The 23,241-nt window shown below is 36.6% G+C and overlaps 1 protein-coding gene and 1 non-coding gene across 2 annotated transcripts in view; one reads left to right on the top strand and one right to left on the bottom strand.

The window, feature by feature from the left end:
- The window catches only part of Smp_139350 (putative nuclease sbcCD subunit C), a gene marked incomplete at both ends in the record, with an annotated part of 81,825 nt that overhangs the window by 30,622 nt on the left and 27,962 nt on the right, over positions 1 to 23,241 (bottom strand). The window contains 4 exons of the mRNA XM_018798785.1: positions 848 to 1,225; positions 2,637 to 2,880; positions 8,594 to 8,802; positions 12,865 to 13,008. Of these exons, the coding sequence (XP_018653693.1) occupies positions 848 to 1,225; positions 2,637 to 2,880; positions 8,594 to 8,802; positions 12,865 to 13,008 (975 nt within the window). The remainder of the gene's footprint in view (positions 1 to 847; positions 1,226 to 2,636; positions 2,881 to 8,593; positions 8,803 to 12,864; positions 13,009 to 23,241) is intronic.
- Smp_tRNA_01313_Gln_TTG.1.1 lies at positions 19,855 to 19,921 on the top strand. The gene has a single exon. It is a non-coding gene (tRNA).

The following is a 23,241-nucleotide window of genomic DNA, read 5'->3' on the forward strand; positions in this document are numbered from 1 at the left end:
TTTTCCATGGTGGTCTAGCTTCAATTGACTAATGATCTCAACTCTATTTTATAATTGTTAAGTAACTAAACTATTCATATTCATTTTCCTCTTATTATAAGCTTTATTTTGACCTATAGACTATTATCATACGATTTGCTGTTCTCGAGTTATCCTTAGTCTATTGATTACTGTTCCCCCTATTCACAGCCACATTTAGCTGAATCTTGTACAAATGTTACTTTCCATTTTATGATATGATGTGGTCAGTTTGTTTGGTATATAAACCCAGTATGTTTGAGAATAATGATTCATATTGCAGAGTCTGTTATTGATGTTCTAGACCTAACTGGTTGGGCTAGGCTACGCAAAAAAGAGGACTGATAAGTACTCAAGACTACTCATACAGCTTTTGTGTATCATAGCTCTGATCGATAATTCACTCCTCTCTAATTGGCGATGATCAGCACATTCATATATATATATATATATATCAACTGGGAAAGAACACACGCAATCGATATAACACAAACCAGTCTTATGAGTGCTCCAGTAAGCTTAGTGTCTGTAGAGCTTTCTCTTCTTCCTCCAAGGAGTTTATGCTTTGTTTCCCTGTATTAGAAAAAAAATCTGTTATCAAGGTCATATACGGCGATTTTCAACTCTGTTACACCTCCCCCTATCCTAATGAGGCACTGTCCTCAGTGCCTTGTCTCAGGCATAGATATGCTGTCCCTCATTCTGATAGTACCTCATAAAAACCTAGTAGCAGATGATGGATCGGCGAACAGAGCATCCGAGGAGACTGTCATTCTATCTGGGTTTATTTAATACAACTATTTATATATTATAATACTATACTACTTACTAAATTTTCTTTGCTATTTCCAATATTGTTCTCATTAGATATTTCATCTTGATCCCTTGTTGTTATGATTACATCATCATCATTATTTACAAATTGACTACGTAAACAATTTAAGAATATACACCGATCGGATGTATTTATACAAATAATAGTAAATAATTCAATAGTTTTATGAATTAAATCTTTTTGGATTCTTTTCTCTTTTATAGTATCTCTATGAGATTGGTTACTATCCATTAATGTTATATTAATTAATGTATTAGTTACTATGTCATTTGTTTTATAAAGTGATTTTAATAATGATTGTAATTGTTCAATTTGATTTGTTAATAGTTTTGATTGACTTGAACTATCTTCAGTTTGTGCTTTGATTTGTACCTATTAATGGAAAGAAAGAGATAGATAGATGGATAGATGTGTGGATCAGTCAATCACTAACAACGTATAACTTCGTACTTACGTACGTACATCAGTTCGAGTTGCCATACCACATTACCATAGAGATGTAGTTGTCTATTCCAATCCCATACTGCTTAGGGGCCAAATCCCCAAGACCATGATCTAGAGGTACAATCCAAAAGGTAGTGGAGCAACGTTAGAAGATGCGGTCTTATGGTAGCCGGTGTTCAACAATAGCTTTATACGCCATTTGTTCCTTCGGGATCTTGGAGCCCATATGTACCATTAGTTTGGAGTCAGAGTTTCCCAACTCCCCTAGGAGGACCCTTAGTCAATCAGTCACAACGTAGAACTTCGTACGTACATACATAAGTTCGAGTTGTTATACCACATTAGCACAAAGATATAGTTGCCGATTCAAATCCCATAGTAGTAGAAGTAGTATGAGTATAAGCAATCATCCGAAAGATTAGGGTTTGAAGATGTTATCCCCTATACTGCTGAGTACATTTAATTACCAACTTACTCATACATGTTGAACTGCATTCGAATTTCAGTGTACACAGAAATAGTACAATGAAGGTGCATATATAACCAATGACTTCCAAACAGAATAAAATATGAATCTTAAGCTCCATCACTCTTATTCATAAATCGAAAAATTATAGCTTAAATAACAACACTATAACATCTTTTCATGATCCATCTATCCTAATCAATACTGATCAGTTATATAATTTAAAAACCAACAACAGGAAGTTGGTAACCTTCCGTAAGAATCAACCAAATATATCTGAAATAAAACATATAACATATTGTAACTCCACCCAGGGGAGTTGGTTCACATAGGCTCCAGTATCCTGAGGGAACAAATGGCATATGAATCAATCGTTGGTCACCGACTACCATGGGACTGTATCTCCTCAAGACGTCCCACTGCCTTATGGATCAGATCTTTAGATCAAAGGCGCCGGGTGTGGCCCCCTTCACGAAAACCATCTGCTTCGATTTAGTCTTAGGAAAAGACATTGGAAGTGGATCGGACATATATCACGGAAATTACCAAACTATATCAAAAGGCAAGCCCTAACTCGGAATCCAGTAGGGAAATGGAAAAGAGGAAGGCCAAACAACACATTACGTCAGGAAATAGAAACAGATATGAAAAGGATGAATTTAAATTGGAAAGAACTGTAAAAGATTGCCCAGGACAGAGTTGGATGGAGAATGCTGGTGAGCGGTCTATGCTCCTCCACGAAGGGTAACAGGCGTAATTAAGTAAGTAAGTTGATTTGGGCACCCTGGCAGTATCATTTGCGTGCCCCCTTGTACTAATATTTATATGTTTAAATGAAATAAAGACAATTTCATAAGTAATTTAACAACTTACTTTTGTATTAGTTATACAACGTATCATATTTTCCATATATATAACATCAGCTAAATATGGTTTTAACATTGATTCAAATTGTTTTAATTTATTATCTATGATTAATTGACGTTCTTTTTCAATGGATTCTATACTACCAATAATTTCTTCTTGAAACGATTGGATTGTTTTACTTAATTGATTCAATACTGTGGTATATTTCTTGGCTTCAACAGTTGAGAAATTGCCTCCATCAACAAAGAGTCTATTTATTGTAATAATAATAATGATTATAATAAATTATTATGATGATAATTTGATCAAGATGTCTTTATTATTTGTAATCTTAACTAAACCATTAATTAAAACTTCGAAGCATTGGATAATCGTTTCATCTTCATATGGGACTCCCCAAGTGTTTCCGCGTTTTCACTAATGGTAATGGTTAAGATCAGTTCATGATTTAAACTATAAACATCTTTATTAAATTTAAATTCTGTCATCACCTTCAATCTTGTTATACGTTTCTGAATTCAACCACTGTATATAGTTCAGTGCTCCTAAATGCCCTGGTACAGTCGAAGGTTGGGAGAGTCCGCTCTCCCTCTCCAAATGCTCTCTAATGGACACGCGTGAACAGCCACTGCCAGGGAAGTCCTACTCAATGCCTTCTCACAGCATTACTGTTGTTTACGAAATTGAGAAGATGGAAAGACAATATTCTGCACTTTAACAGGGTTGGTGGATATGGCAGATCCTCCGAGGGACGTTGAAAAACCCTGATTCCAAACCAATGGTGCATATGGGCTTCAGGATTTTGAGGTAAAAAATGGTGTATGAACCCATTGTCGGTTACCGGCTTCCATGGAACTGCATCTCCTGACGTTGCTCCACTGCCTTATGGCTTAGACCTCTAGGTTGAAGGCCCAGGGTGTTGCTCCCTAAGAAAACCACCTGCTTCAGTTTGGACACCTAGTCAGCATCCCACCCCTCACAAAAATTGAATGGTTTATGTGGCGAATCTAAATTTGTTGTCTCCTAGTACCAATATTTATGTGGTCATATAAATATATAAATAAATGTAGTCCAGTAATATGAATGCGATTCACGCCTGGTAGACTACCAACTTACACATTGGCCAATGAGACACATTGACCGACAACAAATAAACATAAGTCTATCTCTATGTCTATTGCTTTAGCAAGCAGGTTCACTCTAATTTGGTAGCCAGTAACAAGTTGAACTCAGCAGAAATATAAACCCTCCATCGTTGTTTATGGTTATAGCTCACTCTTAGCCTTATGTACATGAGTTACCGAACCAAAACGCCAAACAAATAAGAAATTATAATTTTTACGTAGCTTGACCAAAAGTGACATAAAGCATATCAATCTGTTCGTAATTTATAGGGTCAGGGCTAAAGTATTTTATTTGTTCAAAGGAAGCTGTAATATTGGGAAATATGAAATTACAGAGTGCTTTCTTAAAATATGAAAACCATACATTGAATACTTCATTTGCACATCTTTCATCAGTTGTCCTTTACATTTTTTATAATTCTTTTATTTTTTCTGTTATTACAATTACTCTTTGTTGCTCTTTCTATTTTGTTTAATTCGATCTTCTCAACCTTCTACTACCAGACATTCGAGTTGTGATTGGTGTTACATACTACTTATATTTGTCGACATAAGTAGCATACAATCCACTAAAGAGTTCCAACCTACCCAATAACCTATCCATTCTAACAAATTTATGATGTATCTTTATTTAAAACTTCAGTTAAATTGAGATTTCCAAAGCAAGACACCAAATTGTTCGTCGACAGTATTTCAAACTGTAAGGAGTTTAGATAAGACTTGACAGGGTTGATATAAGCATTTCAGTCAGCTGAAAGTCAAATATGATGATATTGGAATAGTTATCACAGAAGAATTTATAAATACATACTTGAAAGAGAAGTATGTTTTTTTCAGAAGAACTACTCCATAAATTGCTGAATCAATCAGTTCTAAGAATTTGATTAGGTCTTTGAAGATTTACTTGTCTTCATGTTTCCTTTGAATTGTTAATGATCGTTGCGTCAGATCAATCTGTTACTATATGGATGATTGACTGATTTTTGTTTTTACTTCAGAGATTTTCAGATTTAATTCATATCGATAAATGTCTATTGATTGAAGATTGATGTAACTTTCAGGATCATAAAAATTCTTTAGCACATTTAGAGTTAAGTTAGCGTTCATGATTGTATTTACTCACGGATATAAGTACTAACATATTGTATTGTTTGCCGCTTAACTTATGAAATGGATAGTGATAATGTTGAACTAAATTGATAATGAAGGCGTTACAAATTAACTAACCATTTCAAAGTCAAAATAATTTACAGATGATTTTGAAGACCTTTGATAAATCTTTTTTTTTATCAGAAAGGAGATTTTGTGGAGATTGTAGTAATTTAATAGTTGAATTCATGAGTAACTCACTGAAGACAATGATGGATTTTGGAGCAATTTCATGGATTGATTGAACTTAGACATTAAAACAGTTGAATGCCAGTTCAGTGGTTTGGAAGTTAAATGTTTGCGTGTGAGACCGAAGGTCTTGAGTTCGAATCCCACATGAGGGATCGTGAATGCGCACTGCTGAGGTGTCCCACACTAGGAAGAGACCTGTAGTTTAATTTTCACTGAAATAGTAGCAATATGTTTCTATTACAATCTATTCAAAGCCCCTAAATGCCTTGGTATGGCTGAGAGTGGGGAGAGTCCACTCTCCTTCTCTAAATGCTCTTAAACGGCCACGCGTATATAGCCTTTGTCAGCGAAGTACTACTCACTGCATTCTCACAGCATTACTGTTGTTTACGAAATTGAGAGGACGAAAAGCGAATGTCCAACAGAAGCTTTAACCGGGTTGGTTGACACGGAAAGTTCGTCTAGGGGAGTTGGAAAACCCTGATTCCAAACCAATAGTGCACATGGGCTGACTCCAGTATCCTGAGGGAACAAATGGCGTATGAACCAGTTATTGGTCACCGGCTACCATGGGACTGCATCTCCTTACGATGCTCTACTGCCTTTTGGATCAGACCTTTAGGTCAAAGGCTCCGGATGTGGCCCTCTAAGAAGACGACCTGCTTCAGTTTGGGCACCTGGGCAGTATCACAGCCCTCACACAAATCGAATGAGATTTGTGCGGCGCATATTTATCTGGTGCTTCCTTGTACCAATATTTATGTGTCCAACTAAATAAAGAGAGAGCCAATAAGATAATAATGGTTAAAAGGATGTAATAATTATTCATGCGAACTTACTCTAATGATTCAATCAATTTTAAATTGGAATTATTTACGGTTTGTATTTGATTTTCAAAATTTTGACGAAACTCTTTCAATGCTTGACGTACATTTTCAGTATGAGATTCAGCATAACCTTCTATACGTTTTCTTAATAACAGTAGTCTTGAAGAGAAAAATAATAATGATCAAGTCAATCAATAGATTTTGATTGTTATTTAAAACATTCTTATTGAATAAAAAAAATTAGGTTCATACTATCATATGTAGTCTTGTTGATTAAACGATATACTTGTATCCTTAGCTATTCTCGCAACCCTCAAGCTAAATCTACACAGTCACGTGAACACGAGAGGAAAGGCGCAAAGTATGAGAGCAGCACTTTACTTCAAAGGTATATTTGTGTACTGAAAATATAGGGATTTTATAGTATTTTAGAAGTCTTTGCCTACTTACTAACGCCTGTTACTCCCAATAGAGCAAAAGCCGCCGACCAGTATTCTGCAACCCACTCTGTCCCGAGACTTCCTTTCTAGTTATATCCAACTTTTGTTCATTCTTCTCATATCTGTCTCCATTTCTCGGTCTAATGTATTCTTTGGCCTTCCTCTTCTCCTTTGGCCTTTAAGATTCCATGAAAGGACTTACCTTTTGACTTAGTTGGGTGGCTTCTTCAATGTATGTCCTATCCACTTCCAGTGCTTCTTCCTGATTTCTTCCTCCACTGAAATCTGGTTTGTCCTCTCACACAGTAGGTTGTTGCTGATAGTGTCTGACCGACGGATCCGAAGTATCTTGCGTAAACAACCGTTAATAAACACCTGTATCTTCTGGATGATGGCTTTCGTAGTTCTCCACGTCTCCGCCACACACAGTAGTATTGAAAATTCTGACTTCGGTGTTGGTTGACAATTGTTTTGAGTTCCAGATGTTCATCAGTTGTAAATATGCTGCTCATGCTTTGTCGATCCGCGCCCTCGTATCTGCATCAGATCCACCCTGTTCATCGATGATGCTGCCCAGATATGTAAAGGTTTTTACATCCTCCAAAGCTTCTCCGTCAAGCGTGATTCGATTGATGCATGCTGTATTGTATCGGAGAGTCTTGTTTTCCCCTTGAGTTTTCCTAAAAATTCTGGAATGCTACTAAACATAGTAGCAGTGTAGTAATCAGCCAATCAGAAACTCTACATATGACTTTTCACTTTCGTGATGTTTCTAGCAAAACTTCTAATCAAACGCTGATTGGATAAAATGCTTCTTAATGTTTCCTGAGCCTTTCTTGTCTTTTGAGAGAAAGTTTTTGGATCACCCCAACAGAAAATTTGTTACAATTAGCATTGCCACCTGCGGTTTCCCAGAGCTGATATTAATATACACTCTTTCTATATACGAGTTCAGTTACACGAGAAAAAAAGCGAAGAGTGAGGAAGGTTGTTCGGCTAGCCAAATCAAGGGATAGCCGGGTGCTGGTGGGTTGACGAGTTCGTCTTGTTGACCTGTCGGCATGCTTCCGGATGCTTTTAAACGGGTGTCGGGAGCAGACGGCATCTTTACTTTGAACAAAGTTAAGTGCCTGAAATTTCTTGCATGGAATAATGAAATAGGACTTCGGTTCTATTTTGTTGGTTTTCGGATCCGAAGTAGTGGTTAAGAGGGACAGACGGGGGCATTTGTGTGGGGGTGTTAGAAGTGAAATTCTGGGATTGCCGCCAGACAAACTACAGCGAAAGCATTTGCCAAGAATGTTTTCATTGATCAGGAGCAAAAGTCAGAGTTTCGAACACGTTCGGATACCGTCGTAGTTCTGATCATAAGTGATGACAACAGACAATCCGCGTTGGTTCTATAATTGACATCGCGGGCAGTCCCCGGGAAACCTTTAAGTCTTTGGGCTCCGGGGGGAGTATGATTGCAAAGCTGAAACTTAAAGGAATTGACGGAAGGGCACCACCAGGAGTGGAGCCTGCGGTTTAATTCGACTCAACACGGGAAAACTCACCCGGCCCGGACTCTGTGAGGATTGACAGATTGATAGCTCTTTCTTGATTCGGTGGGTGGTGGTGCATGGCCGTTCTTAGTCGATGGAGCGATTTGTCTGGTTAATTCCGATAACGAACGAGACTTTAACCTGCTAAATAGTAGATTTGTCCTCTGTGCTCGTTTAGGGCGTGGCCCTTATTGCTTCTTTATGGAGTAGTGTGGTCTTAATCCGGCGGGTGCGGTGCCGGTTTTTCCTTCTTAGAGGGACAAGCGGCACACTTAAGTCGCATGAAATTGAGCAATAACAGGTCTGTGATGCCCTTAGATGTCCTAGGCTACACGTGCGCTACAATGACGGTGCCAGCGAGTCTGGAAACCTGACCCGAAAGGATTGGGCAAACTGTCTCATCACCGTCGTGACTGGGGTCAGGGCTTGCAATTATTCCCCATAAACGAGGAATTCCTGGTAAGTGGAAGTCATAAGCTTGCACTGATTACGTCCCTGCCTTTTGTATACACCGCCAATGAGAAACACTGCTTTTCTCACTAGAACTTCATGAAATACCTCTTGAAGTCATAAGTCATGACCCAATTGACACAATCTAATTTCTAAGAATTTCAGCGTTGGATATTACTAGTTCATTCAGAAGAGAAAAAAGAAAGAAAATTCATCATGATTATATATACTACTTACGTTGATGATTTCGTTGCTTTATTTATTGTTAAATCAATAGAATGTTGAATGGATTCATTCATTTGTTCTTCCGATTTATTTAATGTATCAATTAAACTATTCGTTGAATTATTTTTCATTTCATTTAATATTAAATTCACGGAGGTTATATGTCGGTCAATCCGGGTTTGATGTAAAACTAATTCAGTTAATCTTACATTTGCTATATCCTATGAAAAGTAAAATAACATTCAATATGAGATAAGGTGATATGATGAATGGATGATTTGGTCGTGGAGCTTTCATAGTTCTTCTGTACGACATCATCAACACAAACTTCAGGTAGAAGTGAAGTGTTAGAATTTCTCCACATTTGGTTCACAAATTGTCCTATACACCTCCACGACCAAACCATTCAGCTCAGAGAATAAAACTTCATCAAAATCATCCACCTGAGTTACAAATCTTCACCACTCACAACAGTGTGCGTCCAAGATTCCGCATATGGTTTTTTAATGGTGGTCTAACACTGATTCGTTCATGATCTCAATCAAAAGTTAACAACTTTCATGATCCTATACTATTAAAAGGTGATATGTTGATATAACCATTGAAAACAATTAGTCTCATTGATAGATTTGAATAGGGTAATACAAGAAGATGAAGATCATCAGAACTATGTGATGATAGATTAGTGCAATACATTTCGAGCGATCGAGTCATACACACATACTTGATAACATCATTTATACATGGACAAATGAAAGGTAAGGGAAAACAAAAATGATAAAGAATATATTTTTGAACATTTATGTGAAACTCACTACGCTGGATAATAAATCCATATTACCAAGGTAGGTTGATGGTGGGAATAAACTGTTTTTGAACATGTTGTAATTGCTGGCACTATGCCAAGCCCAGATAGGTTACTCTAGCCTCTGGACTGATTGATCTATTTATTCTTCTCAAGGCACATTTTTACCTTTTCACTTATTCGCTAATTAACCCTAACTATTTTTATATGATCGTATATGTGTTAATTACCTACCCTACTTATCATGTGTCTGTTATTTATTTTGATCTGACCATAAATATTGAGTAACGCTTGATTAAATCGAATTGATCCATTCGCCTTCTCCACTACGAATCATTTCGTTTCGCTTCGCTCTCTCCTCTTCGCTTCATTCACTCCCTGATTGTCTGTTCAGATCAACGAATGCGCGCAAACGCCTTGGTACGGCCGAGAGTGGGGAGAGTCCGCTCTCCTTCTCTAAATGCTCTCACACGGTCACGTGTATATAGCCTTTGTCAGCAAAGTACTAATCACTGCCTTCTAACATCACGGGTGTTGTTTACGAAATTGAGAGGACGAAAAGCGAATGTCCAACAGAAGCTTTAACCGGGTTGGTGGACAAGGAAAGTCCACCTAGGGGAGTTGGAAAACCCTGATTCCAAACCAATGGTGCACATGGGCTGGCTCCAGTATCCTGAGGGAAGAAATGGCGTATGAATCAATCGCTGGTCACTGGCTACCATGGGACTGTATCTCTTCACGATGCTCTACTGCCTTGTGGATCAGACCTTTAGGTCGAAGGCTCCGGGTGTGGCCCCTTAAAAAAACCACCTGCTTCGGTCCGGGCACCTGCGCAGTATGATAGCCCTCACACAAATCAAATGAGATTTGTGTGGCGCATATATATCTGATACCCCTTTGTACCAATGTTTATGTGTTTAAATAACTAAATAAATATGAAATATACGTAGTCGAACTCCATTCTCATATTTGACTTATTTTGTTCGGTTATTCTTTAACGCGAATTAAGTCGATAATTGTATACGGCGATTAGTGGCATGTATATTTCGACAACAATCATCATACGATCTAATTGGAGTCAAATATCAGGCCACTAAAATATAAAAGAGTTTCCCATTTTCGTATGGCCAAGGCTCTTAAAGCATTTTTGTACAAAACCAAAAAAGTTGAAATAAGATCAATCTTATGACCTGTCTCAACTATCTACTCTTACTAGGTCATTTGATTTCATTTATTTTTATAACCATAAGTCAGTATATTATTGGCATCGATATTGCCTTAAGTCATAAGCCTTATAAGTAGGGAATTCAACTTCACCCTATTGTACAAGCTAGTGGTTAACTAGACATAGCGATTAAGTAGATAACTCGATGACGTTTGAAGCGAACTGTATTTGGTTAGCGTCTCGAGTTGCAAGTACATCCAAGTAGTGAGACGCTCATTCTAGATTCCACTATCAGCCATCATCCATTTAGCTGCATGTTCAAATAGTTCTGACAATCTTTATCTTCATATAACAGTATCCAAATCTCGTTATTTTGTATACCTGAGTACCAAAAATTAAATTTCAGTTTTATTTTAGCCAGTCAGTTAGTCATTTATGTTCAAACGAGACAAATATTGTAAACGTTAGAACATTTGGAACCGGTTTTCGAATTCGTATAATTATTATTACTTGTTTCTGTTGATAACTTAGATTGACAGTTCACCACAAGCTCTCACTTGACTAATAATATTTAAGTAAAAAGCATTCACTTACATACCATCTGTTCTCTTACTTTCAGTCTCTTTCTATATGTATATGGTTGTAAGCGATCGTAAGGATATCTTGAGCTTAGGTTTCGTGTTGGTCAGCACTCGGTACCGAGTGTCATTTATAGTCTTTCAAAAAGTGAAATTTTCTAAAGGATTCAGTCTTGTCTCACTCAGTAAGCGAGTAACCTGATTGTTACATCTTCATTTGTATCACCACATGGTCAGTATTGCTTTGTACCGATCAACTGTGAATTTTACTCAGTATAATATGTGTGAACTTTCGTCCAGTGTGACAATTTATGGTGTGGGCAATTGATATAGACAGATATAAGTAGTATGTATCACCATTCAAAAGTGAAATACCTGGAGGCATAAGGTTGAGGAGATCAAAGAAAAGAGAATGAGAACAGAGAATGATTAATGTGGAAACGAAATAACAATGAAGTATGAAACGATTGATTGACATTTTGTAGATGAAGTATTTGTATTCAAATACATTCATTTGTCCCCATTGGAGTTCTCGTTCACTACAATAGTTTATAGCGTAATAACACACACCAAAGTTAGTACCTTAATCACTGCAATTTTTAAAGAAAGAAATGCAAATCTAGTTTTCGAAGTTATTTTTAACTAGATATCAGGATTGGAACAAAATTCAGTACGTTTAAATACAAAAATCATATATCTATGTTATACTACTCACAAACACTTATAGAGTACTCAATAAAAACGAGGTGGATAGAACGTACTTACTTACTTACTTACTTACTTACGCCTGTTACCCCTCGTCTAGGAGCATAGGCTACCCACCAGCATTCTCCAAAAAACTCTGTCCTGGACAGTCCTTTCCAGTTCTTTACAGTTAACATTCATCCTTTTCATATCTGCTTCTATTTCCCAGCGTAATGTGTTATTTGGCCCTCCACTTTTCTGCTTTCCTTCCGGATTCCAAGTTAAGGCTTGCCTCGTGATGTAGTTTGGTGATTTCCCTAATGTATGTCCTATCCACTTCCAACGTCTTTTCCTAATTTCCTCTTCAACTGGAAGCTGGTTTGTCCTCTCTCATAAAACGCTGTTGCTCATGGTATCCGGTCAGCGAATGTTGAGTATTTTGCGTAAACAACTGTTTATAAATACTTGTACCTTCCTGACGATGGATGAAGTAGTTCTTCACGTTTCAGCTCCGTACAGTAGAACTGACTATCTTGACGTTCGTATTGAGGATTCTCACTTTCAAATTAGTTGACAGTTCTTTTGAGTTCCATATGTTTTTCAATTGTAAAAATGCTGTCCTTGCTTTGCCAATCCTCGCCTTTACATCTGCATCCGATCCTCCTTGTTTACCAACGATGCTTTCCAGCTACGTGAATGTTTCTGATAGAACGTACATTGCTAAAATAATCAAAATGAACCACAAAGCAAGCACAAACTTGGAATCCTCATTAATGAGGCAGATCAAAAAACAGATTGCTTCAGAAATCGGGACAGATATCAAAAGAATGAATAGTACTTTGAAACCACTGTAAAGGGCAGCCCAGAACAGAGTAGGTTTTAGAATCCTTGTCAGTGGCCTATGCTATTTGAAAGGTATCAGGTATAAGTAAGTAAATCAATAAAGATACAGATCAATGTTATGAATAGTGCTTAGAGAAACGTATTTATTAGTTGATTATAGGATGTTGGTTAAAAGAAAACTGCCTTTTCACTTTTAAGGTTGACTTACTTCTTTCACCCGATCAATACGTGGTTCATGAAGTTTGAGTTGTAGTTCATATTCATCGTCTATTTCAGTTTTTCTAACTATAACTTCCTCTTTCATAGCTAACATGGTTGTATTCTTCCATTGTTCCAAATATTCTAATATTTTCTATTACAAAAAAAACAAAACAAAAACAATGGTCACTAGTGACTAGATTCGTGAAAAAATTGCCCGAGTTCTAATGAGAAGACGTGAACATTGGGATTCAACCGTCTCGAGTGTAAACCAATTACCCATCGAAAATCAATGGAAGGTGGTAGCTCACTTTCGTGAACTGACTGAAATTAGACACTAACACAGTTGAATGCCGGCTCAGCTGTCTAAACGTAAAACGTTCTTGAGCAAGACCAAAGGTTCTGTGTTTAGCTCAAGCCTGTAGCATCATGGACTTGAGATTTTGAGGAATCTCATACTACGACGACACGACCATCGAATGCTTTCAGTTTTTCAATGTTGGTCTAACATTGATCGGTTCATTATTTCAAAAAGCGAATCTGAGTATTTGTTGTAATATGGAAATATAATATTTTCGCATTCCACGACTATAACAAGATAGAAGGATAGTACTACGACTCGATGGACTAAGCACAGGCTAGACCAAGTTATAAACAGATACAGGATTTGTGACCAAAATTTGACAACATTATAATAGTTCCCTTGACACATTTACTACTAGTTCATATGCCGAGTAGAATTCCGCTACTTTTAGCTATCCATACATAGGTCAATTGAAAATCTCATTCGATTAGCCAAGACTTAGTTTACTTTCTTAAGAAACAAGAGATGAACCAATGGTTGAATATGTCACCTAACTTACCAAGGAATATATATATGAATGAATATACAGATGTTTCTCGATTTAGTTTAGCCAGTAAAGCTCCGTTCTCACTTAAAAAGGCAGTTTCGCTTGTATTTAGGAAGCTTATGTATCGACATCACAGTCGGACACTACACAACACAAGTTCACAAATCAGTAGGAGGATGGAATTCATGATATTAAATTGTCATAGTATTTGGTAAACTGAGTGTTTGTCTACGCTTGCTAGTCAATTACATCTTACTTCTACTGAAATATATCAACACCAATGGGTAATTAGAAAAATAGACTATATTTATATGTACTTATATTGAAACGTAAAAACTAAGGATTTGAGTTCAGGATCTTAAAGCAGACATTGGGCTTGATGCAAATTGATTTGACGTTAGATTCCAACACAGTGATCTAAGAGTTTTGTACATGCCACAGGTCCTGTAAGTTATATATGTAACTATTATTGAAGGTACATCCAGCTGACGAGTCCCAAATAGGACGAAACGCGTGTCAAACTGGATTCCACTGCCAGCCACTATCCATCTCTGCTTACTATCATTGAAGAGTCCTACAAAATATGATTAAATAGCTGTACAGTTTGTTAGACTAGAGTAAATAAACGGGAGAGATGGAACTTTTAGAAGTATTCCACGAAGGACTTGGTCGCTCCTTAATTACCAACAAATAATCATTCACTTATTATCTCATTTTGTATCCCTTATGACTTCATTGCACACATCTTATGATTTCTTATATTTAGTGTGTTATTGGTCTGATCACTATGTAAATTCAATTATATAAGGTAAATCTGCTTGTTGACTTTGAATTCTAATTGGTCACTGGGGGACAAATATGATGTACGGACTATTAGGTATTAAAGTATTCAGTCATTTTTCGCCATTACTATGTTATTGGTCAAAAAGGCCATTGGTCTGATCAGTAAAAAGTGAACCATTAATAAACACACACTATAGTCAGATGGCGTTGATTCAAGTGAACATATAGAAGTTTGATTGATAATCGAAATCAACTGACAAATAATTAACTTAGAATTGAAATTTGTAGAAATTTTAATGATTTTGATCGTTGAATTCGTGAGTCAATTGAGGCTAGACTATTATTGAAAACCTGGAAACACCGAACGACCGTTCCTTCCCAGTATGAGACTCCTCAGAAGTATGCATCCACGATCCCACAAGCAGGACTCGAACCCAGGACTTTCAATCTTGCGCGTGAACGCTTAACCTCTAGATCACCTAGCAGGAATCTGACGGTGTTATTGTTTAACTTCAATCGATTCATGATCATGCGCGACCGTTCATCCATTGTCTGAGGTAGATACCTGTCTTTATTCAACAATTAAAATCACTACAATCTCCATAAACCCTCATTCTAATAATAATCATCACGTGCTCATTAGTGATTGAGTTCAAGATGGATTTCGTGGAGTTCTAGTGAGAAGACATGACTAGTAGAGTCCAACCAATGTTGGGTGTGAGACAGATACTTACCTCAGACAATTAAAGAAAGATTGTGCAAGATCATTAATCAATCAAACTTATATATTAATACCGTCGGATGTCATCTCAGTGATATATATAACTTTAGCGTTCACACACGAGACAAAAAGTCCTGAGATTCGAGTCCCTTTGATATGGGCCAAATTTAAATCCACCCATAAATTCAACAAATAATTAAATAGTTGAAAGCGTGAGTCAATTGAAGCTAGACCACCAGGGAGAACCTGGCAGCACTGGACGACCGTTTCGTCCTAGTGTGGGACTCCTCAAAAATGCGCATCCACGACCTCACCTCGTGAGATTCGAACCCAGGACCTACCAGTATCGCGCCAGAGCACTTAATCGATAGACCACTCCTCAGTAGTGCACATCCACGATCTCGTCCCACAATAGGACGAAACGGCCGTCCAGTGCTCCTAGGTCTTCCCTGATGTTCTAGCTTCAATTGACTCATGCTTTCAACTATGAAAATACCGAAATCTCCACAAAAACCCCTTCTGATAAAAATAATTGAATCACATTCTTAAAAAAAAACATTCTCTTACCATACGAATTATCCCTTTAACTTGCTTTATTATATTTAAACATTTTTCAATCTTGATCGGTTGTATATAATCGGTTACATAATTATTGACAGGGATTGGTTTACTTTCATTATTATTATTATTACTATTATTATTATTATTAATCATAAATAATTTGATATCATTATCTTTTATATGATCTGATTTTATTGATTTTTTTGTTATTAATTTGATTGATAAATTATTGATTTTATTAGAATAATTATTGATTTCATGACCAGTTATAACACCACTAAATTGATAATTTTTTATTAAATAATCAATAAATTGATTTAATTTATCATTGAATTTCATTTCTGATTGTAAAAATTTAATTAAATCATCAATAGCAATATCATGATGTTTAATATAATAAAAAATATGATTTATTTTAGATGAGTTTTCATTGAATTGTTGTTGCTGGGGTTGTTGTTGTTGCTGTGGTGGTGGTGGTTGTTGCTGTGTTAGTGGTGGGGGTGATGGTTGTTGTTGTTGTGGTGGTGGTGGTGGTATACAAATATATTGTTCAAATCCAAGTGTAATTTGCTTATTTACTGGTGTTTGATGATTTATTTTTTTCTAGAATTGATAAGAAAATAAAGAGAGTCAATATAAGTTAATTTATATAATAGTTTAACATCATTTAGATAATATTGTAGTGTTGGGACGTGCGGATGTTGGTACGCCGGCAGTTTGACGAAACTATGGATGTCAGCGCGCCGCAGACTCGACATTTTGATGGAGATTTCGGCACAGACTGCAGTGAAAGAGGAAAGTGGCATGGCGAGCAGAACCACCGCATGAACGAATGCTTTAAATGGGGGACGAGTGTGGTGTGGTCTACTTATATCCATATAAGTAGTATATGGTGATGGTCAGACATAGAATGTATTTTGGCAGAAGATTTGTAAGGAAAGAACAGGAATGAAGCGCAATCGCTATGAAAATGCATGAACAATGAAACCAGAGAAGACGGACTGATATTTGCAGAAGCAACAGTGAAGATTGAGACAATTGATTGTTATTTTGCAAATTAACTGTTTACTGTATGGTTATCAGATCTTAGTAAGATAGTCTGTAATTTGTGCTAAATACATTCGATTGTCCCTACTCATGTTCTGTTCACTACAGTGTGTGTGTGTGTGATATTGATGTCGATAGATATAAGTAGTATGTATCATCAATTGAAAGTGAAACTCCTGGAGCCAGAAGGTTAAGAACATCGAAGAAAAGAGAACAAAAACAGAGAATGATTAGTGAGGAAACGAAAGAACAATCAAGTGTGAGACAATTGACTGACATTTTGTAAATGAAATATTTACTGTATGATTCTCAAATTTTTCTAAGAGGTTTTGTAATTTTATGTTCAAATACATTTGATTGTCCGGGCAGTATTTCTACAATTGAAGAACATATACAACTCAAAAGAACTGTCAACTAATTTGAAAGTAAGAATCCTCAATACGAACGTCAAGACAGTCAGTTCTACTGTACGGAGCTGAAACGTGAAGAACTACTGTATCCATCGTCAAGGAGGTACAAGTATTTATAAACAGCTGTTTACGCAAAATACTCAACATTCGCTGACCGGATACCATGAGCAACAGCGTTTTATGAGAGAGGACAAACCAGCTTCCAGTTGAAGAGGAAATTAGGAAAAGACGTTGGAAGTGGATAGGACATACATTAGGGAAATCACCAAACTGCATCACGAGGCAAGACCTAACTTGGAATCCGGAAGGAAAGCATAAAAGTGGAAGGCCAAATAACACATTACGCTGGGAAATAGAAGCAAATATGAAAAGGATGAATGTTAACTGGAAGGAACTGAAAAGGATTGCCTTGAACAGTAATGGATGGAGAATGCTGGTGGGTAGCCTATGCTCCTAGACGAGGGGTAACAGGCGTAAGTAAGTAAGTAACATTTCATTGTTCCCACTTGTGCTCTCTGTCACTACAGTATCAGTGACAGTACAAGAAAACTTGAGAGACAGAGCATATGATTCTGGAAACAGAAATGAATTCCAGAAATAGAAAAACCTTTTTAAAACACACTTCTATTCAAGGTTTAGAAGTATACGTTAACTTCGTTTCCCTAATTAAAAGTCATATTACCTGATTTCAGAAGATTGAAGAAAAGAGAACGAGAACAGAGAATGATTAGTGTAGAAATGGAGGAACAGTCAAGTTTTAAACAATTGACTGACATTTTTTAAATGAAGTATTCACTGTATAGTTCTCAGATTTTCCTAAGTTCTTACTTACTCAAAACAACTGTCCATCAATATTAAAGTCAGAATCTTCAATACGAACGTCAAGACAGTCGTACTGTACGGATCAGAAACTTCAAGAACTACAAAAAATATCATTTCAGAATCGGTTCAGACTAGGTACTATTCATCTATCAATATAGCTCATATAAATGGAATGACATTATATCTTAATTTATTCACCTTTATGAATAAATTATTATTAATGTATATGTAGTGAATAAGAACTCAGATGGGGAAGATTAATGAACCACCACAGAGTAGTTTCATAAAATATAAAAATCAACCATTCTTCGTACATCTTCCTACGGTTGTCCTTTTCATGTCACATTTGCTCTTTGTTTCCTTTTCTCTTTTCTTCAATTCAATCTTCTATTGGTAAATATTTCAATTCGGATTATTGTTACATACTACTTATATCTGTTATCATAACTAATATACAGTTGAAATCATGAGTCAATTAAAGCTAAACCACCATGTAAAACCTGGAAGCACTGGACGGCCGTTTCGTTCTATCGTGGGATTCCTCAGAAGTGCGCATCCACGATCCCGCCTCACGAGATTCGAACCAAGGACCTATCAGTCTCGTTATACACTACATAAATATGAAAGATGAATATTTTCAATGAAAATAAAACAAACAAACTTACTTCTAAAATTAAAGATTGTTGTTTTGTACAACGCATGACACCGAAAAATCGGCATATAGCAGTTTCACATGAATCAATAACAATCGGTATTTGTTTTACATATGTATCTATACATTGTAATTGTTTGTCATATAATGTTTTATAACTTGATGTATATAATTAAAAAAAGAGAAATAAAGATATATTCAATCAGAAGGAGTTTTGTGAGATTTTAGTAGTTTTATAGTTGAAATCATGAGTCACTTGAATCTAGAACACCATGGAAAACCTAGAAGTACTGGATGGCCGTTTCGTCCTATTGTGGGACTCCTCAGCAGTGAGCATCCCAGGTCCTATCAGCCTCTCGCGCGAACAACTAACCACTAGACCATTGAGCCGGTCGGCATACAACGGTGATAACGTCTAACTTCAACCAATCCACGAAGTTGAGCAACCGTCCACCAATGTCTTCAGTGAGTTGATATCATTGGATTCCGGCTCAGTGTTTCTAGAGGTTACGCACTCGCGTGAGACCGTTAGGCCCTGCGTTCGAATCTCGAGAGGTGGGATCGTGGATGGGCACTGCTGAGGAGTCCTACAATAGGACGAAACGGCCGTCCAGTGCTTCCAGGTTTTTCATAGTGTTCTAGCTTCAATTGACTCATGATTTCAACTATGAAATATTCAATCATGACAGATTAAAGGTCAACAAGAACCGATCAACATCGAGGTGCACAGAACAAGCTGTGAATCAAATGTGGAGAAATTCGAATACTTCACTTCTACCCGAAGTTTGTGCTGATGATGTCATTCAGCAGAACGATGAAAGCTCCACGACCAAGCCTTCCAGCTGAGAGAACAAAACTCCATCAAAATAATGTATTACGATTATTGTATACTTTCATTTCTTAAATAAACTGTAATTATGTGTTCTACCGTCTTTAAATTATCATTAATTAACTATGGATCTATTAAATTCATTTAGTATTATTTGTTTGAATCTTCCCATCGATGTGTTACGATTGCAACTAGTCAGTCTCTAATTGGCTTATGTGCATACTGTGCATATTTCCTCGATATAGCCTTGATTCACAAGCATTGTAAGCAGAGATGGATAGTGGCTAGCAGTGGAATCCAGTTTGACGCGCGTTTCGTCCTACTCAGTGGCCGAATGGATAACGCGATGGCGTTTGAAGCGAAAGGTACTGGGTTCGAGTCCCAGAGTGAACATCTACAAGTCTGAGATGCAGGTACATCCGGCTGACGAATCTTAAATAGGACGAAACGCGCGTTCTGGATTTCACTGCTAGCCACTATCCATTTCTGCTTACTATGGATCTATTGTTCAGTCACTGTTTGGTTTTATACATGTTGTAATCTCTCATTCATAGTTTATTGTAATCAGGCATCTAGTTAGTGTAATCCTACGGGATTTTGAGTTGAAAGGAGTAGAGGCAAAAAAGAGTAAGAAATGGTTAAGTTTTTCTGTTGTCACTATCTCTTAATTGGGCATTGTGGTTAGAGTAACCCTTGGATTAAAAGATGTTAAGATCACAGTGATTATTTATAGTGTGGTTAGTCAAGCGTAGATTACTGTTTTGATTTGGACATAGTAAACACAGTCAACTGTATAATGAATCGATTCAATAATTCAAGCAAATCATTTAAGAATTATCATTCGCGGTTTGAATAACTCAGTGATAACGTTTAAGATTGAGAAACTGGGTGATGCATATTAGTATCCGATAGGGTACTTCAGTTCCCTTAAAATTAAAGGTACGCCATTCTGATGAGTTCTAACTAGCATGAAACCTAGATCAAGCAGAGTTTCTTGTTGACTACATTCAACCACCTTATGCTCAAAAATGTATAAACACAATCTAATTTCTGGATCTGTCATCACATGATAAGTGATAGGTGAGTGGTGTCAAATATCTACTTTTAACTGTGTTAAGATGGAATTAGTAATTCAAAATGTGAAATAGTGGAATGTATCTTATCTAAGGATTCAGTATATATCTTTTTAGTTTGTATTAATGAAGTAATTTATTTATAGTGTTTTTATATAAGCTGAACTGTGCCGTTTCACTAGTCGTTCTAGAAGGGATTCACGTTAGGTTTCATTTGGGTACATTGAACATTTATGTAGTGATACTTAAACGAGTCACTATTCCAATTCATTTTTAGGAGTTTAAATCTGTCCGTTGTTAATTACAAGGACTGAAATAAAAGATATATGTGCATCCTGAAGAATTGACTCGATTTAGTCATGTTGACTGGTGTTGAGAATAGTTAGAAGAAAGTTGGGGGAGGTCAAACCACAACGTGGCATCAGTGCTTGAAGTCATTGACTTCTGGTCTGATTCATGTTAGTAGATCCAAAGTGCTTCGTTGGGGTTCACCCGACTATCGTATTCAATGGTTAGAGACTGTGAGTGACATAGGTCAGAATCGATCACAATGGCGTAGGTGTATACACTCTTTATCTTCCCTTAAACTATGAGATTAAACTTTTTTATGTCTTTCTTTCTATCATTGAAGTAACTGTATCTATGAATTTGGTGTTCATCTTGTTGTACTAATGAGTAAGGTGTGAAACTTGGATCTATGCATATATGTGCCTGGTCCTTTGTTGTAGCTGACTAACTGACTTACTCATCTTGTCACAAGTTGTTTTAGAATCGATGAATAATAACTGGGAATAGAATTCAAAACCAGCATTTCATCCTATTTGAAATTCGTCAAATTAATATACCTGTAAGGATGGCTCGTTGGCAAACTCAATGAAGCCTCAAGAAACCCCAGAAAAAGCCGAAGACATTCCATCCAATCACTGCTAGAGGAACGTTCCAGAATGTCAATGTGTAGCTTTCCTATTAGATGAAAAAGAAGGACCCCCTATGTGCCTATTGGCTGTCCGAAATGATGATTTACTTTCAGCTAAAAAACTATAAGTACATGAGATTTTTGATATTCATTCATTTCTTTAAACACATAAATATTGGTACAAGGAAGCACCAGATATATATGCGCCTCACAAATCTCATCCCTGATTTGGAATCAGGGTTTTCCAACTCCCCTAGGTTGACGCGCCGTGTTCACCAACCCGGTTAAAGCGCCTGCCGGACATTCGCTTTTCGTCCTCTTAATTTCGTAAACAACAGTAATACCACGAGAAGGCAGTGAGTAGGTCTTCCCTGGCATAGGCTATATATTCGAGTGGCCATGTGAGAGGATTTGGTGGGGGAGAGCGGACTCTCTTCACTCTCAGCTGTACCAGGGCATTTGAGGGCCTATTAGCTGTCCAAAATGATGATTTACTCTCAGCCAAAAAAACTATAAATACATGAGATTTCTGTACTATATTTGACACTGTGTTGAGAACAACATTCCTACTTGAAAGTTTTCTGTCTTCTCTCTTACGACGTTGCGTGTTCAAATCGTTCAAGTAATCTAGTAGTACGTGGCATAGCAAGAATCTAAAGCTCTAGATGTAGATGAACTTAGTAACTCAGTGAATCATTCATTTGTGTCACTTCATTCGAATCCAAGTATATAGATCAATAATAAAAAACAAAATCTTCTAACTAATGATAAGTTCACTATAATCCATCTTCAAAAATTTACTCAATAATTATTATACTACTTAATAAAACAAACAAACAAACAAACCCATACACGCACACACACTTACAGGATACTTATTTCATTGAATACATTCATTGTTTCTTGTAATTTTTCATCAATAATTTGTTCTGTTGAACTTTGTCTTATAATATCAATTAGGGAATTAATGGATTCATTTTTTTTATTAATTTCTTCATATACTACTTGTTTTGAATTAAGTAGATTATCATTGAATTCATTTTTTATATTATTCATAGGTATATAAGCATAAAATTGCCATAATTTAATAAATAATTGACTAAATTTTAATAATGATGGAAGAAATTCATTTAACCATATTGTTATACACCATGAGAAACAATGCTAAATAGTGAAAAAAAGGGGGGGAAGGGGAGAGAATAATCAAAAGAATTCTATTGAAGAATAGTGATATATCTATGGTGAATATATTGAATATTATTAAAACTTTCATTATATATGTTATATATATATATATATATATATATATATATTTGAAATCATGAGTCAATTGAAGCTAGAACACCATGAAAAACCTGGAAACACTGGATGGCCGTTTCGTCCTATTGTGGGACTCCTCAGTAGTGCGCATCGTCGATCCCGCGTCGTGAGATTTGAACCCGGAACCTAACAGTCTCACACGCGAGCGCTTAACCACTAGATCGTTGAGCCGGCATCCAACGATGATAATATCTTATTTCAATAGATCCACGAAATTGAGCAACCATTCACCAATATCTTCAGTGAATTGATATCTCACGAGGCGGGATCATGAATGCACACTGCTGAGGAGTCCCACAATAGGACGAAACGGACGTCCACTACTTCCAGATTTTCCATGATGGTCTAGCTTCAATTGACTCATGATTTCAAATATATATATATATATATATATATATATAT

The sequence above is a fragment of the Schistosoma mansoni genome, chromosome 7 (genome assembly GCF_000237925.1).
Source record: "Schistosoma mansoni strain Puerto Rico chromosome 7, complete genome".
NCBI classification, from domain to species: Eukaryota; Metazoa; Platyhelminthes; class Trematoda; order Strigeidida; family Schistosomatidae; genus Schistosoma; species Schistosoma mansoni.